Here is an 18,511-nt window from a genome sequence, read left to right on the forward strand (position 1 = left end):
ATAGGCGCGCCATCGTATGAGCGTCAACGTCAACCAGGGCATACGCATGCACAGTCGACCGCTGAGCATGAGCGGGATACGCAAACGTCTCCCGTTCGCGTCGGGAGACTTGACTGAGGACGACGGGCACGTTCTCGACGATCAAGGTGAAATCACGGTGTGTCTGCCATCTGCAGCGTGTTCTTGACACTCTTCCATGCAGAGCAGGATGAGTTAATCAAGGATCTGCGTCGCAGAAATATCCAGCAGATGCACGACTATACAATTGGTCTCAGGTTCCTAGTCGGACTCTCATACATCTTGTAAGTGCTATTATACCTCGAGCTCAGACACGCACACTAAACGAACGTGTAATAGACACGCGATATCTCTATTTTCTTCATACCCTACACCTCTGCATGCCCTCCTCACTTCAGCACAAACCCCGCTCCCACGTCCGCTCCCTTTATTCCCCTTCTTCACGCTCAACTCAATCCTCATCCACCTCACGCTCTTCGTGCACCTCACGCCCTCAATGAACCTCATCTCCCCCACGCGCACCCTCTCTTTCCTCCCCATGCCCTTCTCCGTCTTCATCCCGCAGATCCTCTACCGCCCGCACAAGATCCTCGCCATAGCGTCGCTCCCGCCCATCCTGCTCGCGCTCGTATGCAAGCTCGCGGGTCGCTCGGACTGGACGAGCCTCGGGTGGTGGTGCAACCCGCTCGTCCTCGTCGGCATCGTCAAGGTCGTCGAGGGCTGGATCGGAGACGCCGAGGAGGACGTCAAGCGGCTCGAGCGGATGAAGTACAACTACCGCGGCGCCTAGATCGCCGCCACTGCATGATTGGTGTTATATAGACACGGGCACGTTTTCGTTTACTCTGTCTTACGGCTGGGTCTCGTTCACATGTACTCATTGATCTCTCCCCAATGTAGCTATATTGTAGATTATTAGTTATATGCTTTCATGCTGTCGCTCCGCTCATCTAAACTTTTTTTCCCATTCACAACGGCTTAATGTTCGGGACGAATCAGGCGGGCGTGTCCTCACTGCTACGACAAATATATATAGGAACGAGACTACTGCCACGAATCTGCTGAGCTGACTTCCCTGGGCTTCTCTGGAGCGCTGTCACGAGCCGTATTTGCAAACTCAAAAGCATAATGGAATAGAAGACTGACCGCAAGTATAAGCTGTATGTATCTTTGGGTACAGCTGCTGACTGGGATGGACGTTCAGCGACGTTGCGACCTGGCCTGCTTCCGACCAGTTGAGAGCGGGCTAATAGACCCAATCCCTTCCTCGTGGTTTCTGGTAATCCCAGCTTCAGTCATGTCTGAATGCTGAGAGCAAATAAGGGAGTCTCTCAAAGGTTGACATCGGTAGAAGCCTGGCATGAACAATGTAATACAGTGAGTCCCCTTACTGCCAAGCGCCAGGCAACAGTATGAAGGGCTATGGTCCGGTATAGCAGATGAGCGAGAAGGTAAGGCCATCATATAAGTCAATAGCACCGATGAGTTTGTCACAAGGCGACACGATCTAGAGTTTCGACGCCATGCTTGACTCGCACGTCCATAACCTCTTCTAACGATAATCGACACAGGCGCTCTTCAAAGCGGGCCTTCACCTTGTCAACCATTCTCGAGGGATGCAGGTCCGGATAACTGCCAGCAAGATGTGCAGGGCACGAGAACTTGACGAGGGTTGTCTCTCCTCTCCCAATCTCTGTATTTGCTTTCCCCTTGGGAAGCAAGGGTGGGTGGGAGACGATGCATTCGTATACATCCAACGCGACGCCACTGAGGATAGCCTGAGATTCCAACCCGGCTGTTGTAAGCATGTACGCGACCGGGTACTCGAGGAGAAGCGCGGTGAGAGGGATGAGAGCCTCTGGGCCGGTGCCCTCCGGCAGGGTCAGCTCGATGGACGTAGGGGCCGAAGGTGGTGATACGCCGTTTGCCAGGATTTGGGACAGCAGAGAGAGCATCGGCGGCGGTGCTTGAACAACCTGGTGTCAGAGGTTCTGGTTCAGAGGTGCAAATTGGAGCGACTTCATCCACTAACCTCGTCTGATGGGCTTGCTACCTGGACGAACGTAACCCAACGTTCCAGGCTCTCGGGGCAATCGGCTGCCCGAGACAGTCCAAAGCGAGCATGAAAGAGTCCCAGATTGACAAAGAAAGACTGCTGAGAGGTGGATTCATACACATGAGCCACATCATTGAACCTTGGATCTTTCTGTTACAAATGATGGGATACTTCCGTCAATTAGGGATATTTCAGCAGGATGGGGCCTGGGGCTAACATCTCGGAGGCTACTAATAAGCTTTGAGAATGTCGAGATCGGGTTATCAATGCTGAATTCATCGACCAGATAGCCTGATCTGTCATCGAAATCAGAGTATATACTTGAGTAATTATGAGTTCATCCTTACCGAACCTCGAGAGCCACGAAAGCTACGTCAACACAGAACTGCTGACATTTCGTCCGGGATACTTTACTCAGAGAAGGTATGCTTTGGAATGCATCATAAATTGCCCGCGCAGTTTCGCTCAGCGACAGCGCTCGAGCAGTTGTGGCAGCCAGGATGACCGAAAGAGAGTACTTGTACTTGGGTGGCGCCCGGTGACGCGTCGGTCCCCGCATGTGATTTTCCCGTGACTTCAGCGCGCACCTGTCCCGGTGCCTAATCGGAATCCTATTCGAGCAATGTTAGCACCGCTCTTCGTCAAGCATCCCCACCAACGACCACCGCAGCAACCACGATGTCGTCGACCGTAGCACCCAAGATTGTGCTGTACTGGTTGGAACAATCCAAGGCGCACCGAATTCTGTGGCTGCTGGAGGAAATAGGACTCAAGTACGACCTGAAGATATACAAGAGAGAGAACGGTCTCGCACCTGAGGAACTCAAGAAAGTAGGTCTCAAGCATCTCGAATTCTCGCAGGACTAAAGAATGTTTCGTTTAGATCAATGGCCTTGGCAAAGCACCGATCATCTCTGTCGAAGACCCATCCCTGTCCCCCGAACCGATCATCCTGTCCGAATCCGCTCTAATAACCGAGTTCCTCGTGTCGAACTACGCCCCTCAGCTCGCACCCCCTCCGTCAGACCTCAAAGCGAACTTACGATACAAATTCTACCTCTACTACGCCGAGGGCGGCGTCTTCCAACCTCTCCTCGTGCACCACATTCTCGACATGGTCCACACCGCGTCCCCCTTCTTCATCAAGCCCGTCGTCGGCGGGCTCCTCTCCCAGCTGAAATCGCGGTGGCTGAACAAGGCGTACGACGACCACCTCGGCTACGTCGAGCGGGAGCTTGAGGGGAAGAAGTTCCTCCTCGGCGAGCATTTCTCCGGCGTGGACTGCCTGCACAGCTTCAACTGGCAGAGCTTGGAAAAGCTCGGAGCGCTAAACAGTCAGCGGTATCCGCGTTTGATGGAATATTGGAATGGGCTGCAGCAGCGGGAAGCGTACAAGAAGGCGCAAGAGAAAGTTAAAGGCCATAAAGCCTTGCTGTGATGCCAGCTTGTCATATAGACCTTGTATATCGTGTTCTTGAAGATTGTACTAATAGTTGACTAGGGGCCTACCCCATCCCACATCTCGTGCTAGTGTGCATTCTCGGTCCGCCCAGTCGTGCCAGGGAACATTGTCAGAAGGAAGGGCACCACTTTCGGGGATACGAGAAATACAGGGCGTAATAACGATACAATACCGACCCTGTCGCTACTTGAAGACTCAAAGCAATAAAAATCTAGAACTATAGTACAACAAGCAAAGAAGTACAAAGGCCCAAGATTTCACGCAACATGGATACACTCTCTCTGCCCGGCGTCCCCTCGTCCAATGTACATCACCTTCTCCGTCCAATCCTCTTTCACGGCGCCGTCGCATTCAGCCAAGTCGAACTTGGCCTGGAAGCTGGGCTCGCGAGAGAGGTACACGGGAGGTAGCCTCGGCTGTTGAGGGGGGCGCCAGAATGCCCACGTGCGGAGGACGTCCTAAGTCGCCATGTAAGACGGATATAAGTAGGAGGTCAAGACTTTATGCTTACGCCTTGAAGCCCGAAAATGATGAATACCATGAATCCGACTATATCGGCTGTCAGCCTGCAAGGCAAGAGGCAGGAGTCAAGAGCGACGTACTGGTAGCAGCAAACATGTCTGGCACGACCGTGCCGTTGGTGAATATAGTCGTGACGTCCAGACTTCGAGATGATCATCAGCAAGGTATCAAGGTCCGGTAGGGTGCGGAAGGCGTACATCATCCCGATGAATATGTACAACTCGAATATGCATAACCGGATGATGAGCTGGAGGTCGACATCACTAGAATGGCCGGCCTTTCGAAGCGCGCGCCAGTTCCGGGACAGAATGACGCCGATGTGAACTGCACGAATAGAAAGTAGGCATGAATGATTAGCACGGAAGTGGAGACGCTTGCGAACCTTGTAGTGCAATCGCCGAGAGGCATGCGATTGCAGTGAAAAGGGACATCATGTTCGTGCTGTAAACCCATGAACGTCTGCAGGACCCAATGGGTCGCAATCACGTACAAAGGGTCATTCCACAGGGAACAGTAGAAGTACCTTCGTGACCGGCTGACATGGTCGGGGTGCTGCATAGCCAGCTGTATGCAGGCTTAGAAATGCGACGCGGTGGGTCATCGAACAGCCACTTACAATAGCGCATGCTGTTGACCAAATAGCCAGCGTCACATACGGAGCCACGAACAGCTGCAATGCAGGGTATTGAGAACTCAGGGACGCTACTGCGCACAAAAGTGCGCATTAGAGAGACATACGGCACAGAGCTTCCACCTGCTTAGTGGCTTGGAAACACCGGGTAGGGAGTTTCGTACTTGATACACAAACGCCAGGACAGCAACCGACCACCTATCGATGACATGTAGGCAGTCATCCATGAACCCCCGTATAAAACTCAACGTACATAGGCGGTGTGCCGTTCAGCATCGAAGCCTGGGCTATGCAAAGATTCTTCTCGGGCTCCTTCCCTCGTTCATGGCCCACATAGAGCCTGGGTTAAGAATCAGCCCCCACTCCAGGGAGACGCTGTGATAGCTGCACGCACAGCATAGACGAGAATATGCCGCTCAGAATCCAAGTGACGCAGACACTGATCAAGGTGGCGGGTCGTTTAGCGTATTTTGACAGAACAAATGTCGCCATTAAGATGGGAAGCAAGACATGGGAAGACGAGATATGGAAGAACAGGAACGCCTTCAGATACGCTGGTCCGTCAGATCCTATTTCCTGAGCGTTTATGCCTGCACATGCCACCTGAGATGAGAGCTTCATTGAACACGAAGTCCTGAGCTGCTCACGTCTATAGAGACCCATTTCTTCGTACTGTAAGCTCCCGAAAGTCATGGTGCACTCAAACTTCCACCGCGGATCCAGCTGGGTTACGGTAGCCTCGACTGAGAAAATTAGAATAAAGATCGCCGGCGATGCCCAAGTCTAGCCAGAGACCGGTTTAGAAGTTGAAGAGTAAAGACCGACGTCGTCCAGCGATAGAAAGCGACGGTGAGGAAAGAGAAGCAACAGCAGCAAGTACTACAAGCCCGCTTGGAAGCTAGAGGCTGGAAACCATCCGGGGGAATCTGAGGACCGTGTGCCTCCTCGACATACGCGCCTGATCTAATCCAGGCTGTTTGAATGTCGTGATGGTATAAATGATCGGCCTGGGACTCTCGGCGTTGCTAATAGCTGCTCCCGCTGAGTAGCGGGACTTGTGTCGTGATCGTCTTGATTGACGATCAAGGCACCTGTCCAAGCAATACGGGGCTCGGCACGATGCTCGCAGCCGTCCACGACCGCGACGTCGAGAGCATCTGGTGTCAGTGCATCTGTGGACTGGATTCAGAGGAAGCAAGACGCTAGTCGTGCCGGCATGTCGAGCCTGAGGATGCCCGGATGGTCGAGCTCGGGCAGTAAGTACTACACTGGCATAGGGACCATGAAACAGCAGGACGAACATGACAATCTGCTCAACATAGCAATTTGCAACGTTTGTTTCGGTGCGACCGAGCTCATCGGATCTCCTTCAGAAATCCATCAAATAACAGTATGTGTGTGGAGACGCCTATTCCTAATTGTGCGATACTGGCGGATGCCAGTTGATTTGTCTAATTTACTCACGTTGTACGATGCCACAAAACATGTACAGTTGTGCAATTGTCAGTCACGAACTCGACTATGATATGATACAGATCTTGGTGATTCCTTCATCCTCGTCCTGGCTCATGTGCCCTCCATTTGCGCATCCGCGGTTTCATTGTTCATGTTGACAATATCCTCCGGTGGAATATCGAGGGCCGTGCCTTTCCGTTTACGTTCAGCCAAGAAGGCATCAATACGAGCCTTGAGTGCAGTGTCTACAAGACAGTCAGTTGGGTGCGTCGCAGAAGATCTCAGAATAGCGAAAGGAAGCTCACCCGGTACCACATCTTCGATGCTGAGGGGTTGTCTGTTGAATGGGTCCTTGCTATCTGACAGAAGATGGGCCTTGATGGTGGAGCGGTCTATGACTGTCCGAGACGATGGCAGGATGACGGGATCACGCATCAACGTGAACATGAGTGGATCTAACCAACAAACATGCGGTGATTAGTTCTGAACAGTCGCTTTAGCTTTCTCCGAGTAGGACGCACCTAAGAACTCATCAGGTATGTCGCCCAAATCTTCTTCTGCTTCAATGGTAGCCTTCGTCTCCTCGACTTTCACCACGAACATCCTCAGCTTCTCGACCTCGTCCGGGGTCTTCAGGCTCCGATGTCGCGCAATATACATCGCCTTCTCGAACAACTCCTTCTTGTAGCTGCGCCCATCTTCAGCAACGGCCCGCGCAAAGTCACCTTGATCGCTCAAGTTCAGATACACTTGCAGTATATCACTGAAGAGCTGTCGAGGATTGAACTTGTACTTCTCCTTGTCCTTGACTTGCAGATCGGCGGCACGATTGACGAGGACATCCAGATTATAGTCCAGCATCGCCGCCAACCTGCCGACAATCTCCGGCATCATGAAAGGTCCTTTTGTCTCCGCAGTGAAAAGCCTCAGCATGTCTACCGTCGATCGGCCGAGAGTCGTATAGCCGATGGCATGCCGTTCAAGTTGGCGCAGCGTCGCCTCTCGTTCCCGGCGCGTCTGCAGAGGCTTGGTCTGCCAAGACGGATCCTCCATTTCTACTTGAATATTGTGAATTTGCGTGAGCTCGCTGAGAGACTCATCCATCAAGTACGTGACATCGTTGATCATCAAGTTGACGAAGCGGACAAACTTCTCGACGTTACTACGAAGAAAGCGTGTTTAGTCCAAGTAACCGAGACAAAGCTAGCAGAGCATACTTGGTTTCGTTCCGCAGAGCATCGCGGTGAATTGGGTTATCCCACACCGCTTTAAGAATGTAAGCGATGTTACGACTGCCAATGACGGTGAGCCTAGATCCTTTCCCTCGTCAGCTCAGCCTCACTCACCGAGCATCTGAAATACGAGAGGTAATCAAATTGAGGTAAGAAATCGTGCTTAAAAGTCTTCTCACGCACTGAATTTATCATAGAATTGTGAGCTGGCACCGGTTTGCTCCACCTCTAGTTCCAAGTTAGGCAAGCCATGATTATACACCAAACATCGCCATACCTATGTAGAAGTGCATCAGAGCAGACATAAGATGCTTCAGCGCCACCGGATGCGAGTTCAGGGTGCCTCCCAGGACGCCTGTCCGCTCGCCCCGGAAGGGCAAGGTACCATAGAACAATACCTATAAAGCCATGAGCATCGGACAGGGGCTATCGCGGCAGAAACAGTACCTACCTCGTTGATCTTGGCTTTCAAGAACGGGTTCTTGATGTACCACGTAGACGTCAAGAACGTCAGACAGAATATGACCAGCTCGTTTTTGCCGGAGATATCCAGGCTCTGCGGGGTATGCCTGCTCGCGCCTTATCAAAAAGAGCAGAGGGTCATCCATACCTGATCCACTTACCGAACGGTGTACAGGTAGTAGTCCACAATGTCTTCAAGCAGATATTCCGGCAAAACCCTGAAGGACAGCGGAACCTCTTTGGGTAGCGGCAATCTAAAGCGCGAGCACCTCCATGAACACCGCGACTCCCAGAAACGAGAATGAGACGGACGCACTCGACAGCGGGATTCGGGTGCTTCTTCTTCGGGTCCACAAATCGGATCATCCACACCGAGACGAAGGTCACGAACCCGATCGAGCGGAAGACGAGCTCCGGGTCGGCGAGCTGTGTCTCGTACGCCAGCTGTTGCATGTGTATTTTGGACATTTCGTTCTGTGAAAATCGCGTCATTCGCCTGCACCACCGGTGAGCATCCCCCAGAAGACTGTACCTTGACGTTAGTGATAGCAGCCTCCGCACGCGCCTGGAACGGTGTCTACAACAGCGAAAAATCATTGGGCAAGACAGCATGGCGAAGCTCAAAACAGCACCCACCCCTTGCCACGACGTATCCCCCTGCAACATATCCAAATGCCGCTGCAAATCATCAATATGCTTCGCGAGGTCATCATACCACTGAATCGTCCGCTGGTACCCATAATGGTTCATCGCGAGCGCCAAGTAGAATATATCCGATATGAAGTTCGGGGGCGGCGCTGGAATCCATCGTTCAGCCCCATAAATCTTCCAGTGGATGTTATGAACACTCACTGCCGTCCGCGCGGTTCTGCTCTGCCCACTGATTCGCCTCGTCGCTCGTCGCGTTGATGCGCGTCTCTTCTTTCAGGTCTATGCGCGACGAGTGGGCGTAGTACAGAGGATCTATTCGGTCTATCTATACGAGGTCCCCAATTGACGCGAGTGCCAAAAGGATGGTAAGGTTAGTCATACCTTGGAGTAGTGCGCGTCCATGAAAGGCTCGGCAAACCGGAAAAGGATCGTCTGGGCGTTCACCATGAAAGAGTCGGATGTTACAGTATCAGGCTCGACCTGGCCGCGTCACATTACCCGTCAGATATTGACACCAAGTCAAAGAGAAGTGCGAAATATACCTGCATCCCCGCACGCTTGACATTCAGCGAGACTATCCGTGCGAAATACTGCAAGACAGCTTCCCGGGCCTCGGGGGACGCACGGACGATGGTGTTGAAGACCTGGAAGAGTGTCGACTGGGAAGAAAGTCAACACCCGTCAAGCCAGTCTCAGACCACAAACTATGTGGCATACCTGTAAGGTTTTCAGAGTCCCCCGAAGACTGGCAAACGACGACTCGACATCTGGCCGCGTCCTTTTCTCCGGCTCCGAGTAGTACGACCTCGCAATCGCCGGCTAAGCGCGAGGATCAACCAGCCGCACACCACACCGCAAGCGCAGCCCACTCACCCACTCCCGCTCAAACACGCCCAACCGCAGCAACGGCCCCATCAAGCTCTCCTTCTCGAACGTCGACGCGCTCGCCCCGGGCGGGTTCCACCTCTCCATCCGCGTGATCATCGCCGCAACGGGCTTGATCGCCACGAGCGCCTCCAGCCCGCCCAACACCCCCCGCCAGCTCGCGTCGCCGCCGCCAATCCCCCCGGGGCGGAAGAGCGCCTCGTGGAAGAGCAGGCGCTCGACGACGGGCCCGAGCACGCCGTCGAGCTCGCCGTCCGGCTCGAAGCGGCGCACGAGGTCGTGCAGGAAGGGCTCGACATCGGACGGGCTGAGGGATGCGTCGGGGTAGGAAGAGGATAGGAGCGGTGCGGAGAGGGAGGTGAGGGAGAGGAGCGGGGCGACGAGCTCGGCGGGGCCGAGGTCACGGCTGCGATGGAGGTGAGGGAGGGACAGGGCAGGGAAGAAGGGGGAAGGCTTACCCAGAGGGCTGGGGAAACATTTCTGGTTCTTGCAGGGTCAGTCCGGCGTAGCTGATTACGAGGTCCCGGAGCTTGTCCAGGACGCCGAGAGCCTGTTGGACCTCGGACGGGGGATAGTTCTAATTGAATTGTTAGCACAAGTTGACGACTTGGCGAAGAGGAAGAGGCATACCTTCTTCATCAGAGCTGACCGTGCAGAATTTATTCGCTTCCAGCACCCAACTAGGTACTCAAAGATCGTCTGGGGCGGCAAGGACGCCAGTACGGGGAGGAACTCCAAATCATCTCTGTGCGGGTTCAGCACACATGAGGCCATGCCACAAGGAGAGAGACACCACTCACGACATGGCCTGCGGATCCAGCTCCAGACGTGCAATCAGGACGCGATCCAGGATCTCAGCATCCAGCCGGCGCGGCTGGGGTAGCTCTAAACGCATCCAGTCAGCTATTTGAAACAGGAAGACATAGCAGACCGACACACCAGGCTCCTCAGACGCGAGCTCCTCCGCGAGCGGCTTCAGCCAAATGAGCTCATGCCCAGTACGCTCCGCGGCTCCTTTCTAATCTCCATCAGCACCCCGCACGACTTATGATCAGACAAACGAACTCACATCCAACGTCACCTTGAGAACATCGCGGATCGTGTCGTTCTCCCAGGCGGGGAGGTCGAGCTTCTGCGGGGCGGGCGTGCGCTTTGCCGGCGCGAGCGAGGGCGGCGCGGCCGGCTGCGCGGCGGGGCGCTTGGCTGGGGGAGGCGGGGAGGGTTTCGGTGTGATTTTGGGCGGAGGGGGCGGCGGGGCGGCGGCGGAGGGCTCGGGGGTGGTGCTGGTGCTCGCTGCTGCCGACTGCAGCTTCGCCAGTCGCTTCAGTCGGATCTGTACAGTAATTTCCTGGCATTAGTAGCTTATACACTAGCTGCTTCCGTCCAACGCACCCGATCGGCGTCCTCCTGCGGGTTGCTCATCGCAATCGAGTGCAAGTGCGTAGACGAGAGTGAGCAGCAGCGCAGAGGCACACGCGCGTCCACAAGCCAGTGACGCGTTGGCGAGATGTCGACTTCCGCATGTTGTCCTTCGCCCTCACTGGCATCGGCCGGCTCGCCTCGACCGCCCGCCTCTTCTCCTCCGCCGCCGTCCAGCAGTTTCCGAAGCTCAAGAGCCATAGCGGCGCGAAGAAGCGATGGAGGGCCATCGCGTCGGGCGTATTCAAGAGGGTGAGCGCAGGGGACTTGTGTGTTTTCTGGCCTGAGGACTATGTTGATCGGCGTGGTTTGCTCTGTTTGAAAGGCCCATGCAGGGCATAAACATTTGAACGTGCACAAGTCCCCGGCGAGGAAGAACAAGCTCGCGCAGACGGCGTACTCGCATGGCTCGCAGACGCCGAAGCTGAAGAAGCTGTTGCCGTATGCATGAGGGCTGGGTCCTGTCGACTACTGACCACGAAAAACACGGAGAGGAGAGGGAACATCGTGTGAGCATTATTTTCCTCGCCACAACGTCTGTCTAATTGCTGCGTCCCAGGTATCATCTATCCACATCGTATATGCGTACACTGCGAGGCAGAATGACGGCGTGCAACGTATACCGACGTATTATCCTTACTGCTGTGACCTACACGCTCCATCCCGTCCTTTTCTACGCATACACTGCTGTCTACTTTGTTTCGTCTGGCGTAACAGTCTCATCGCGAGCGTTGCTTGCCGAGTGTTCGCCCACGGCCGCACCTCCGAAGAAGGCACGGATGTCAGCCTGCTTGGGGTCGTATGCCTGTCGACCGATGCCCCCTCCCTGACGGACCTGCAGAGCTTGCATAAGTACCGGTCCAGAAGGTAATGAAAAGTAACGTTTCTTACGATGTTGTCGATGTGTTCGTGACGGTTGATGTCGGTCACCTTTATTGTCAATGGGGGTGGGTCGTCATCGGGAAACTCGAGCGGCTCTCCTTCCTTCACGCCCTGTAAAAGTGTGAACAGTGGCACAGGTACCGAGAGCTCGCCAAGCCCTACCTGCACATCAATAGCCACCCTCGTCCACGCAGTATTCAACAACCCCTTGTACTTATCCGCACTCCCTCCGCCCCCCGCATTCTTCCTCATAAGCGCAGCAATCAGCTCGCTAATACACAGCCCGTGACTAACCAGCGCAACATGCACCCCCCTCTTCCCCTTCCTCGCCGCCTCCCACACATGCGGCATCACCAGCCTCCCCACCGCCTCCTCCGCGCGCTTCGCGAGGTCGTCCAGGCTCTCTCCCCCGGGGAACGCCTCCGCGCGGTTGAACAGCACGGGGTATATCCCGCGTGCATAGTGCTCCTCGAGCGAGAGCCCGGGCTCGGTGTGCAGCGCCCACGGCTTGCCCTCGGCGACGCCGAAGTGCTGCTCGCGGAGCAGCGGGGAGGAGTCGAAGGCGGGCTTTGGGGCGGGCTGGGCGTCGTAGATGGCCTGCGCGGTGGTGAATGCGCGTTTGAGATCCGAGGCGTGGATGGCGGTGAAGGGGGTGGAGGAGAGGGATTGGCCGACTGCGCGTGCTTGCTGTTATGGAGTGTTAGATGGGTGGCATCGGAGGGATGCGCGGTGGACTCACGTTCATGCCTGGAAGGATCCCAGTTCAGCATTTGTCCGACGAGCTCTGGGCAGGGGTGCTCACCGTGATTCGACAAGGGCGCGTCTTCCCAGCCAGCCCATACACTGCGCTGTATGCATGCTGATCAAACAAAATCTCGCCATCAGCCAGAGTGTCGCTCACCAGATTGTCGGTCGACTCCCCATGCCTGACCTATAATTGAGTGATCACTTAGCGGATGAAATTACTTACACCACTCAGTGAGTGAATCGGGTCGAAACTCACAAAGGTAATACTAATCATCGGCGTCGCCATGGTCGCTCTTTCGAAGTGGTCGTCCTGTGAGGGGGAGCGCGGAGAGTTCGACTCCAAGCAGAGACCGAAGCAAGATCGAAGCGTCGGACGTGGATGACTCGGCCCACTCGGAGGACGAGCCGAAGTGTTTGTGGCAGTGCACTCCACGTGGCACACTAATCTCGCTGAGTCAGCGTCCCTGCCCAGCAGAGCCAACGCGTCCCCCGCCAGAACGTTCACGACACTTCATGACTCCCTCCGTACGCGCGTCCCCTCTCCTCCCTTCATAAGCCACTGGACCGTCACTTGCATTCACATCACACACCCATCGTCCTCGCCATGTCTGACAACCGCGACCAACTCCTCGCCATCGGCGCCCAGTGCTCAGAGGCTACCTGCCACCTCGTCGACTTCCTCCCGTTCAAGTGCCAGCACTGCAACCTGCGGTACTGCGGGGACCACTTCAAGCCCGACGCGCACAGGTGCAGCAAGTACGACGAGAGCAAGGTCAACCGCGTAGCCCCCGCATGTGCGTGTCCCATTCATACAAACGCCCAGGTATTGACTCGCTGTTCGCAGGCCCGCTATGTAACACCCCCGTCGCGATTCCGCCAGAGCAGGACCCGAATATTAGGATGGAGCGGCACATCCAGAGCGAGTGCTCCGTCATGACCGGGAAGGCGCCCAAGAAATCCAGCCCGGTCTGCGGGCGGCCCAAGTGCGGCAAAGTACTCTTCGCGCCCATCACCTGCGATGTACGCCTCCCACTTCCCGAGCTTCAGTCTCACACTAACTCACTGCGTACAGAAATGCAGAAAGCAATTCTGCCCCTCCCACCGCTTCCCAGCGACGCACAACTGCGCCTCCACCGCCTCCTCTGCCCAGTCCAAGCCCTCGTCCTCCCGATCCCCACCCATACCCAACATGTCCAAAGCCCTCGAGGACCTCCCCGCACGGACGAACGCCGCGCTGGCCGCCGTCAAGCGGTCCATGGCGAGCCAGAGCACGCCTACGGTCAATTCGCCGCGCGTCGCCGCGCCGGCCGTGAAGCAGGCGAGCTCGGAGTCGAGCAGCAAGTCCGGCCCGGGGGGCATGCGCAACCCGTTCTCGCAGGTCGACCGGTGAGTGGTCTGTGTGCATCGTTCGCAGTATACGCTCATGACGTATCAGCCTTGCTGCATCTGCTTCCAATCTATCCGTATCTGCCTCTAATAACGGCTCGAATACCGCTCCCGGTGATGATGCTAATCGAACGGATAATTCCGACACTGTTTCCCGTAAATCAACGCAATCGCAATGGAACCCGATGTCGTTCCTCCCACCTCCCGTATTCGCTCGGGCCTGATCCCCTTTCTTGTATCCATACGACCGCACCACTGTATCCATATCCATATCCACTAGACGCGCGAGGGAGGAGAGGGAGAGCCGGAGGAAGGCGATGCAGGAGCGGGCGCGCAAGGGCGTGAGTTTCGCTTCCCGTCGTGTTTATTCAGGGAACTGACCGCGCGCGGGTAGTTGCTCTCGGAGGAGGAGAAGCTCATCCTGGCTGCGGAGGAGGCGGAGCGGGCGGCGAAGAAGGATGGGGAGTGCAGGGTTATGTAGCATTTAGATGGTTTTTTTTTCGTCCTCGTTCTTTAGTTTGGTGTTCTACGCTGTATTTGATTTCGTGTTTTATGGATGTGGATGGACTTGGATTATACATGCTAGTCTAATCGCAAGTGCTCTTCTGAATCTCCTCAGCATCGTGGCTTGCCCGGCTGAGTCTCAGTCTGCAGTGAGTAAAGACGCGATCGGCCCCGCACGTGTCCAGCGATCTTCCTCGCGTCCACCGCCACCGCCAACTACAGCTCCTTGTCCTCTCCGCACCATGGACACCGACGCGCAAATGGCGCCCCCCGAAGAGAGACCCGGCGACTCCGTCCTCGGAAAACGTACTCGGGAGGGCCACGACGCCGATTTATCTTCAGAGGCGAAGGCCGCGGTCGCGGCGGTCAGCGAGGGCGCGGTGCCCAAGGAGGAGGAAGACTCGGACGACGACGACGTCGGGCCGATGCCCATGCCCGACAGCGGGAACGGGGCGGTGAAGAAGAAGCGCAAAGGTGCGTGTGTCGTGTCCTCGGGCGCGTTTATGAGTGGGGGAGCCCATGTTCATGTCGTTTCTCTGACAGTGCTGCCGAATGAACGCCTGTTCCTGGACCATCTCCCCAGCGCGGACCGGTACTACAAGAGCTTCATGCACCGCGACGTCGTCAACTTCAACATCTTTACCAGGTGTGCCTATGTCTTGGTCTTGCAGAGGGAAGTCCGCTGATGCAGCCCACCATACAGGACGGAGTTCCTCATCACGACATCCGTGGACGGGCACATCAAGTTCTGGAAGAAGCAGGAGCAGGGCATCGAGTTCGTGAAGCACTACCGCGCGCACCTGTCCGCCGTCGCGGGCATCTCCGCGAGCGCGGACGGGCAGCTCTTCGCGAGCATCTCGGAGGACGGGCAGGCGAAGGTGTTCGACGTGATCAACTTCGGTCAGCAGCGCATCACCGTCCTGGCTCGCTCGTAATGACTAGAGATGGATGTTGCAGACATGATCAACATGATAAAGCTGGGCTACGCGCCGCACGCGTGCTGCTGGGTGCACCGGCGCGGGCAGGCGCAGGGGCTCCTCGCGGTGTAAGTCGCCGCGCACGTCTCGGGCCTGGGTGTGTTAATGATAGTGCAGCTCAGACGCGAAGACGGGCGTGATCCGCCTGTACGACGGCCGGGGCGACGGCACGCCGCTGGAGACGATCGACAAGCTGCACCGGTTCCCCGTGCACGTCATGACGGTTCGTTGATCATCCTTTTTCTGGATGATGTTAGGTTGTTGACAGCGGTACGTAGTACAGTGACAAGTACGACACTGTGGTGTCCGCGGATGAGGGCGGGTTCATCGAGTACTGGCAGCCGTCGGAGCCGTTCGAGAAGCCAGCTAACATCCGCGGACTCTGGGGATTCAAGACCGAGACGGACCTCTACGAGTTCAAAAAGGTAGCATACCTCCCCCGAGGCCGTCTAACATACTAAAGGCGCACCACAGGCAAAAGCCACCCCCACCTGCATCACCCTCTCGCCCGACTCGTCCCACTTCGTCACCTTCTCCCTCCCCGACCGCCAGATCCGCGTGTTCAGCTTCCTCTCGGGCAAGATGACGCGCCGGTACGACGAGTCGCTCGCGGCGATCCAGGAGATGCAGCAGGCGGACACTGCGGTCTACAAGGTCGAGGACATGGAGTTCGGGCGGCGGCTCGCGATGGAGAAGGAATTGGAGCTGGAGGGCTCGTCGGCGGGCCTGGATGGGACGGGCGGGGAGAGGCCCGCCGCACGGTGGATTAATGCGGTGTGGGACGAGAGCGGGAATTTTGTGCTTTATCCGACGTTGCTTGGGATTAAGGGTGAGTCCGTTTTTTTGTTTGAGGCTGGCGGACCCTGATGATGTGAGGATGGTAGTGGTCAATGTTGTCACGAATCGAGTCGTGCGGTTGCTTGGCAAGGACGAGACTGTGAGATGGATGAACCTCACGTTGTACCAAGGCGCCCCGGCAAAGAAAGGTCGCACAACTGTGGTGGGTATCATGGCCATGATTCTGTTGTCGCGGGTCCTACCTTCGCTCACACGATCTGCGTAGCAAATGGCCGCCTCGGATAACCCTTTGCTCGCGGAGAAAGCGAGTCGAGATCCGACACTTGTTGCGACGGGCTACAAGCGTCAACGGTTCTATATCTTCTCTCGTTCGGAGCCAGAGTAAGTGTAGCTCCCCAGTCGAAGTCACAGTTGCTCACAAAGCATATAGGGACGAGAAGTCTGGCGACCGCGACGTCTTCAACGAACGTCCTACCCTGGCCGAGCAAACGCTCTTTGCCACTCCAGCTCCTTCTGCACTCACGGGTCCCTCGAAACTCGCCAACGCAGCTACGATACATACGACGCTGGGCGACATTCACATGCGTCTTTTCCCCCAGTATGCACCGAAGGCGGTGGAGAACTTCGTCGGGCATTCGCGCAGCGGGTACTATGAGGGAGTGCTCTTCCATCGTGTTATTCCCAAGTTCATGATCCAGACTGGAGACCCCCTCGGTGACGGGACTGGAGGCACTAGTATATGGGATAGGGAGTTCGAAGACGAATTCCATGATGATCTCAAACATGACAGGTGAGAATTCCTCACGCGTGAGGTCACTATAACACTTATACTGTGTCTTTCAGACCGTACACTGTTAGTATGGCTAACGCAGGACCTAATACCAACGGATCGCAGTTCTTCATCACCACGACGGCGACACCTTGGTTGGACAAGAAGCATACGATATTCGGACGCGTCTTGAGCGGTCTGGAGGTTGTTCATGCTATCGAGAACGTGAAGACGGACAAGCTGGATAAGCCTTACGAGGATATCAAAATCATCAATATAGATGTTGAATAGGGTATATATCGTGTTACATGTAGTGTAAGGTCGGGTGTGCAATGAGGTACAAACCCTTCTCCAAACATTTTGAAACTAAACAGCAGGGTCATCGTTTCTTCTTCTTGTATGGCCGAGAAGTGCCACCACGTCCTCTTAGTGAGCCTGACGCGCCCCTCTTCCTACCACCTCTGCGGCTCGCCTTTGACGACGGTTCTGTGAGCGTGAGATTCAGCACGATTATCAGCTTGGAGGACAGGCTAAGTGCAGACACACCTGCCGATGCCTCGCGCTCCTCTTCTTCCTCTTCTTCTGCCTCTGCCTCTGAGCCCATATCTGTTCCAGTGGCAACGCTCTCCCTAGGGGTGGGAGCGACGCTTTCATCCCCGCTCTCCTGAGTTAATGCACTGCTATCGCTTTCGCCCCCCACTAATCCAGCGGTGTTCTTACGTTTCCTGCCCCTTCCGCTTCGCTTTCCTCGCCCCCTTCCTACCCCTCTCTTACCTCTCGTGGCTGGAGGGGGAGTTGGGGCTGGGGGAGAGGACGGTAGAGAGGCGGAGCCACGCATGCGTCGAGGAGCGATGAGGCTCTCGAAGGTTGGGTCGTGCGGGAGGGTGTATTCCTGGCGGAAATGCGGGTGCCCTGAAAGATTCTCAGAAGGAGAGGGAGATGGTGGGTTTACCACAGAGGGGTTCGAACCAGGAGAATCGTAGCCATCTGTCTCCTGCCTTGCACTTCAAGTTCCAGCAGCAGAAGCGTACGGTCGCGATGCTCACCAGCCCTTCCAGCGTGTCCAAGTCATAGCATTGCCTCAGTTTGTCCCAGATCTCCTCGACCGTTACAAGGTGCCCGGTATCTTTGTGAATATTGGTGCGCATAGACAGCACGTGGAAGTGTCGATGGATGCCTACAGGTCGGGTGCGCATGATGGAACGGAAGAACGAGATTTCACCCTCTACTGTGTCCAGAAATCGCTCCGACACGTCCTTCTGGTCCTCTTCGACGGCCATGGCAGCGAGTACAGCGATGTTAGAGCGTGTCCGTTGGGTGTGGCACTTTGAATGACAATGGTATTCCGATCGCGTCGTTTTGATCCAAGTCGGGTTAGTCCGGACGCGTCTTGAATGAACGTCTCGTGTTTGCAGCGAGTCTTGCCGTCTGAAAGCCTGCTCGCTGTCTGCGTACAGTAGACAAAGCCGATTGCGTACTCGTCACGAAGGATACTAGGCAGTTATTCAATGGAGTGTACGTTTTTTTCTCCCTGAAGGGCCCGACAATTCTGTGGCCAGGAGACCGTCTGTCAAGCGCAACCTCGGATCCACCCCAGACGCAATGTTTCAATCGCTGACTCACATAGTCCACCACAACTTTAAGCGTTATCTTCA

At 55.7% G+C, this 18,511-nt stretch overlaps 10 protein-coding genes across 10 annotated transcripts; 5 read left to right on the plus strand and 5 right to left on the minus strand.

The window, feature by feature from the left end:
• The first annotated feature begins 9 nt into the window (after positions 1-9).
• Positions 10-1,042, plus strand: GLOTRDRAFT_111256 (uncharacterized protein). Its single transcript, XM_007868545.1, has 3 exons — positions 10-146; positions 203-302; positions 358-1,042. Exons 1-3 carry the CDS (start codon positions 17-19, stop codon positions 806-808), a joined length of 681 nt encoding a protein of 226 aa, XP_007866736.1. The 5' UTR covers positions 10-16; the 3' UTR covers positions 809-1,042.
• A 466-nt stretch (positions 1,043-1,508) lies between these two features.
• Positions 1,509-1,973, minus strand: GLOTRDRAFT_129786 (uncharacterized protein; the record flags this gene model as incomplete). Its single annotated transcript, XM_007868546.1, has 1 exon — positions 1,509-1,973. The coding sequence occupies one exon, from the start codon at positions 1,971-1,973 to the stop codon at positions 1,509-1,511; it is 465 nt and encodes a 154-aa protein (XP_007866737.1).
• A 779-nt stretch (positions 1,974-2,752) lies between these two features.
• Positions 2,753-3,512, plus strand: GLOTRDRAFT_43255 (glutathione S-transferase; the record flags this gene model as incomplete). Its single annotated transcript, XM_007868476.1, has 2 exons — positions 2,753-2,905; positions 2,958-3,512. The coding sequence occupies 2 exons, from the start codon at positions 2,753-2,755 to the stop codon at positions 3,510-3,512; spliced, it is 708 nt and encodes a 235-aa protein (XP_007866667.1).
• Positions 3,513-3,620: 108 nt separating this feature from the next.
• GLOTRDRAFT_111257 (uncharacterized protein) lies at positions 3,621-5,677 on the minus strand. Its single transcript, XM_007868547.1, has 11 exons — positions 5,337-5,677; positions 5,084-5,279; positions 4,943-5,029; positions 4,797-4,887; positions 4,675-4,728; positions 4,549-4,622; positions 4,441-4,499; positions 4,256-4,382; positions 4,139-4,200; positions 4,048-4,085; positions 3,621-3,994 (listed from the first exon to the last, which is right to left on the minus strand). Exons 1-11 carry the CDS (start codon positions 5,380-5,382, stop codon positions 3,794-3,796), a joined length of 1,035 nt encoding a protein of 344 aa, XP_007866738.1. The 5' UTR covers positions 5,383-5,677; the 3' UTR covers positions 3,621-3,793.
• Positions 5,678-6,255: 578 nt separating this feature from the next.
• Positions 6,256-10,796, minus strand: GLOTRDRAFT_139020 (uncharacterized protein; the record flags this gene model as incomplete). The annotated part of the gene is made up of 23 exons (XM_007868548.1): positions 6,256-6,389; positions 6,450-6,599; positions 6,666-7,306; positions 7,362-7,436; positions 7,491-7,497; positions 7,560-7,604; positions 7,654-7,774; positions 7,828-7,945; positions 8,000-8,092; positions 8,155-8,312; positions 8,371-8,415; positions 8,475-8,635; positions 8,691-8,814; positions 8,871-8,969; positions 9,032-9,148; positions 9,207-9,308; positions 9,363-9,780; positions 9,833-9,951; positions 10,005-10,119; positions 10,175-10,259; positions 10,314-10,392; positions 10,444-10,707; positions 10,767-10,796. 23 exons carry the CDS (start codon positions 10,794-10,796, stop codon positions 6,256-6,258), a joined length of 3,300 nt encoding a protein of 1,099 aa, XP_007866739.1.
• A 99-nt stretch (positions 10,797-10,895) lies between these two features.
• On the plus strand, positions 10,896-11,244 carry GLOTRDRAFT_129790 (uncharacterized protein; the record flags this gene model as incomplete). The annotated part of the gene is made up of 2 exons (XM_007868549.1): positions 10,896-11,045; positions 11,119-11,244. The coding sequence occupies 2 exons, from the start codon at positions 10,896-10,898 to the stop codon at positions 11,242-11,244; spliced, it is 276 nt and encodes a 91-aa protein (XP_007866740.1).
• On the minus strand, positions 10,931-12,793 carry GLOTRDRAFT_76940 (phosphoglycerate mutase-like protein). The gene is made up of 9 exons (XM_007868550.1): positions 12,679-12,793; positions 12,577-12,606; positions 12,478-12,523; positions 12,415-12,422; positions 11,838-12,362; positions 11,685-11,786; positions 11,353-11,628; positions 11,119-11,302; positions 10,931-11,045 (listed from the first exon to the last, which is right to left on the minus strand). Exons 1-7 carry the CDS (start codon positions 12,706-12,708, stop codon positions 11,485-11,487), a joined length of 885 nt encoding a protein of 294 aa, XP_007866741.1. The 5' UTR covers positions 12,709-12,793; the 3' UTR covers positions 10,931-11,045; positions 11,119-11,302; positions 11,353-11,484.
• Positions 12,794-13,026: 233 nt separating this feature from the next.
• Positions 13,027-14,289, plus strand: GLOTRDRAFT_43402 (uncharacterized protein; the record flags this gene model as incomplete). Its single annotated transcript, XM_007868483.1, has 5 exons — positions 13,027-13,216; positions 13,267-13,442; positions 13,495-13,808; positions 14,089-14,149; positions 14,203-14,289. The coding sequence occupies 5 exons, from the start codon at positions 13,027-13,029 to the stop codon at positions 14,287-14,289; spliced, it is 828 nt and encodes a 275-aa protein (XP_007866674.1).
• Positions 14,290-14,572: 283 nt separating this feature from the next.
• On the plus strand, positions 14,573-17,147 carry GLOTRDRAFT_42869 (uncharacterized protein; the record flags this gene model as incomplete). Its single annotated transcript, XM_007868455.1, has 11 exons — positions 14,573-14,792; positions 14,856-14,958; positions 15,016-15,212; positions 15,270-15,357; positions 15,407-15,512; positions 15,568-15,714; positions 15,764-16,118; positions 16,174-16,289; positions 16,353-16,468; positions 16,518-16,877; positions 16,931-17,147. The coding sequence occupies 11 exons, from the start codon at positions 14,573-14,575 to the stop codon at positions 17,145-17,147; spliced, it is 2,025 nt and encodes a 674-aa protein (XP_007866646.1).
• Positions 17,148-17,308: 161 nt separating this feature from the next.
• GLOTRDRAFT_93941 (uncharacterized protein) lies at positions 17,309-18,136 on the minus strand (the record flags this gene model as incomplete). The annotated part of the gene is made up of 3 exons (XM_007868551.1): positions 17,309-17,328; positions 17,403-17,748; positions 17,903-18,136. The coding sequence occupies 3 exons, from the start codon at positions 18,134-18,136 to the stop codon at positions 17,309-17,311; spliced, it is 600 nt and encodes a 199-aa protein (XP_007866742.1).
• Between the last annotated feature and the right edge of the window lie 375 nt (positions 18,137-18,511).

The sequence above is a fragment of the Gloeophyllum trabeum genome, assembly GCF_000344685.1.
Source record: "Gloeophyllum trabeum ATCC 11539 unplaced genomic scaffold GLOTRscaffold_00008, whole genome shotgun sequence".
NCBI lineage: Eukaryota > Fungi > Basidiomycota > Agaricomycetes > Gloeophyllales > Gloeophyllaceae > Gloeophyllum > Gloeophyllum trabeum.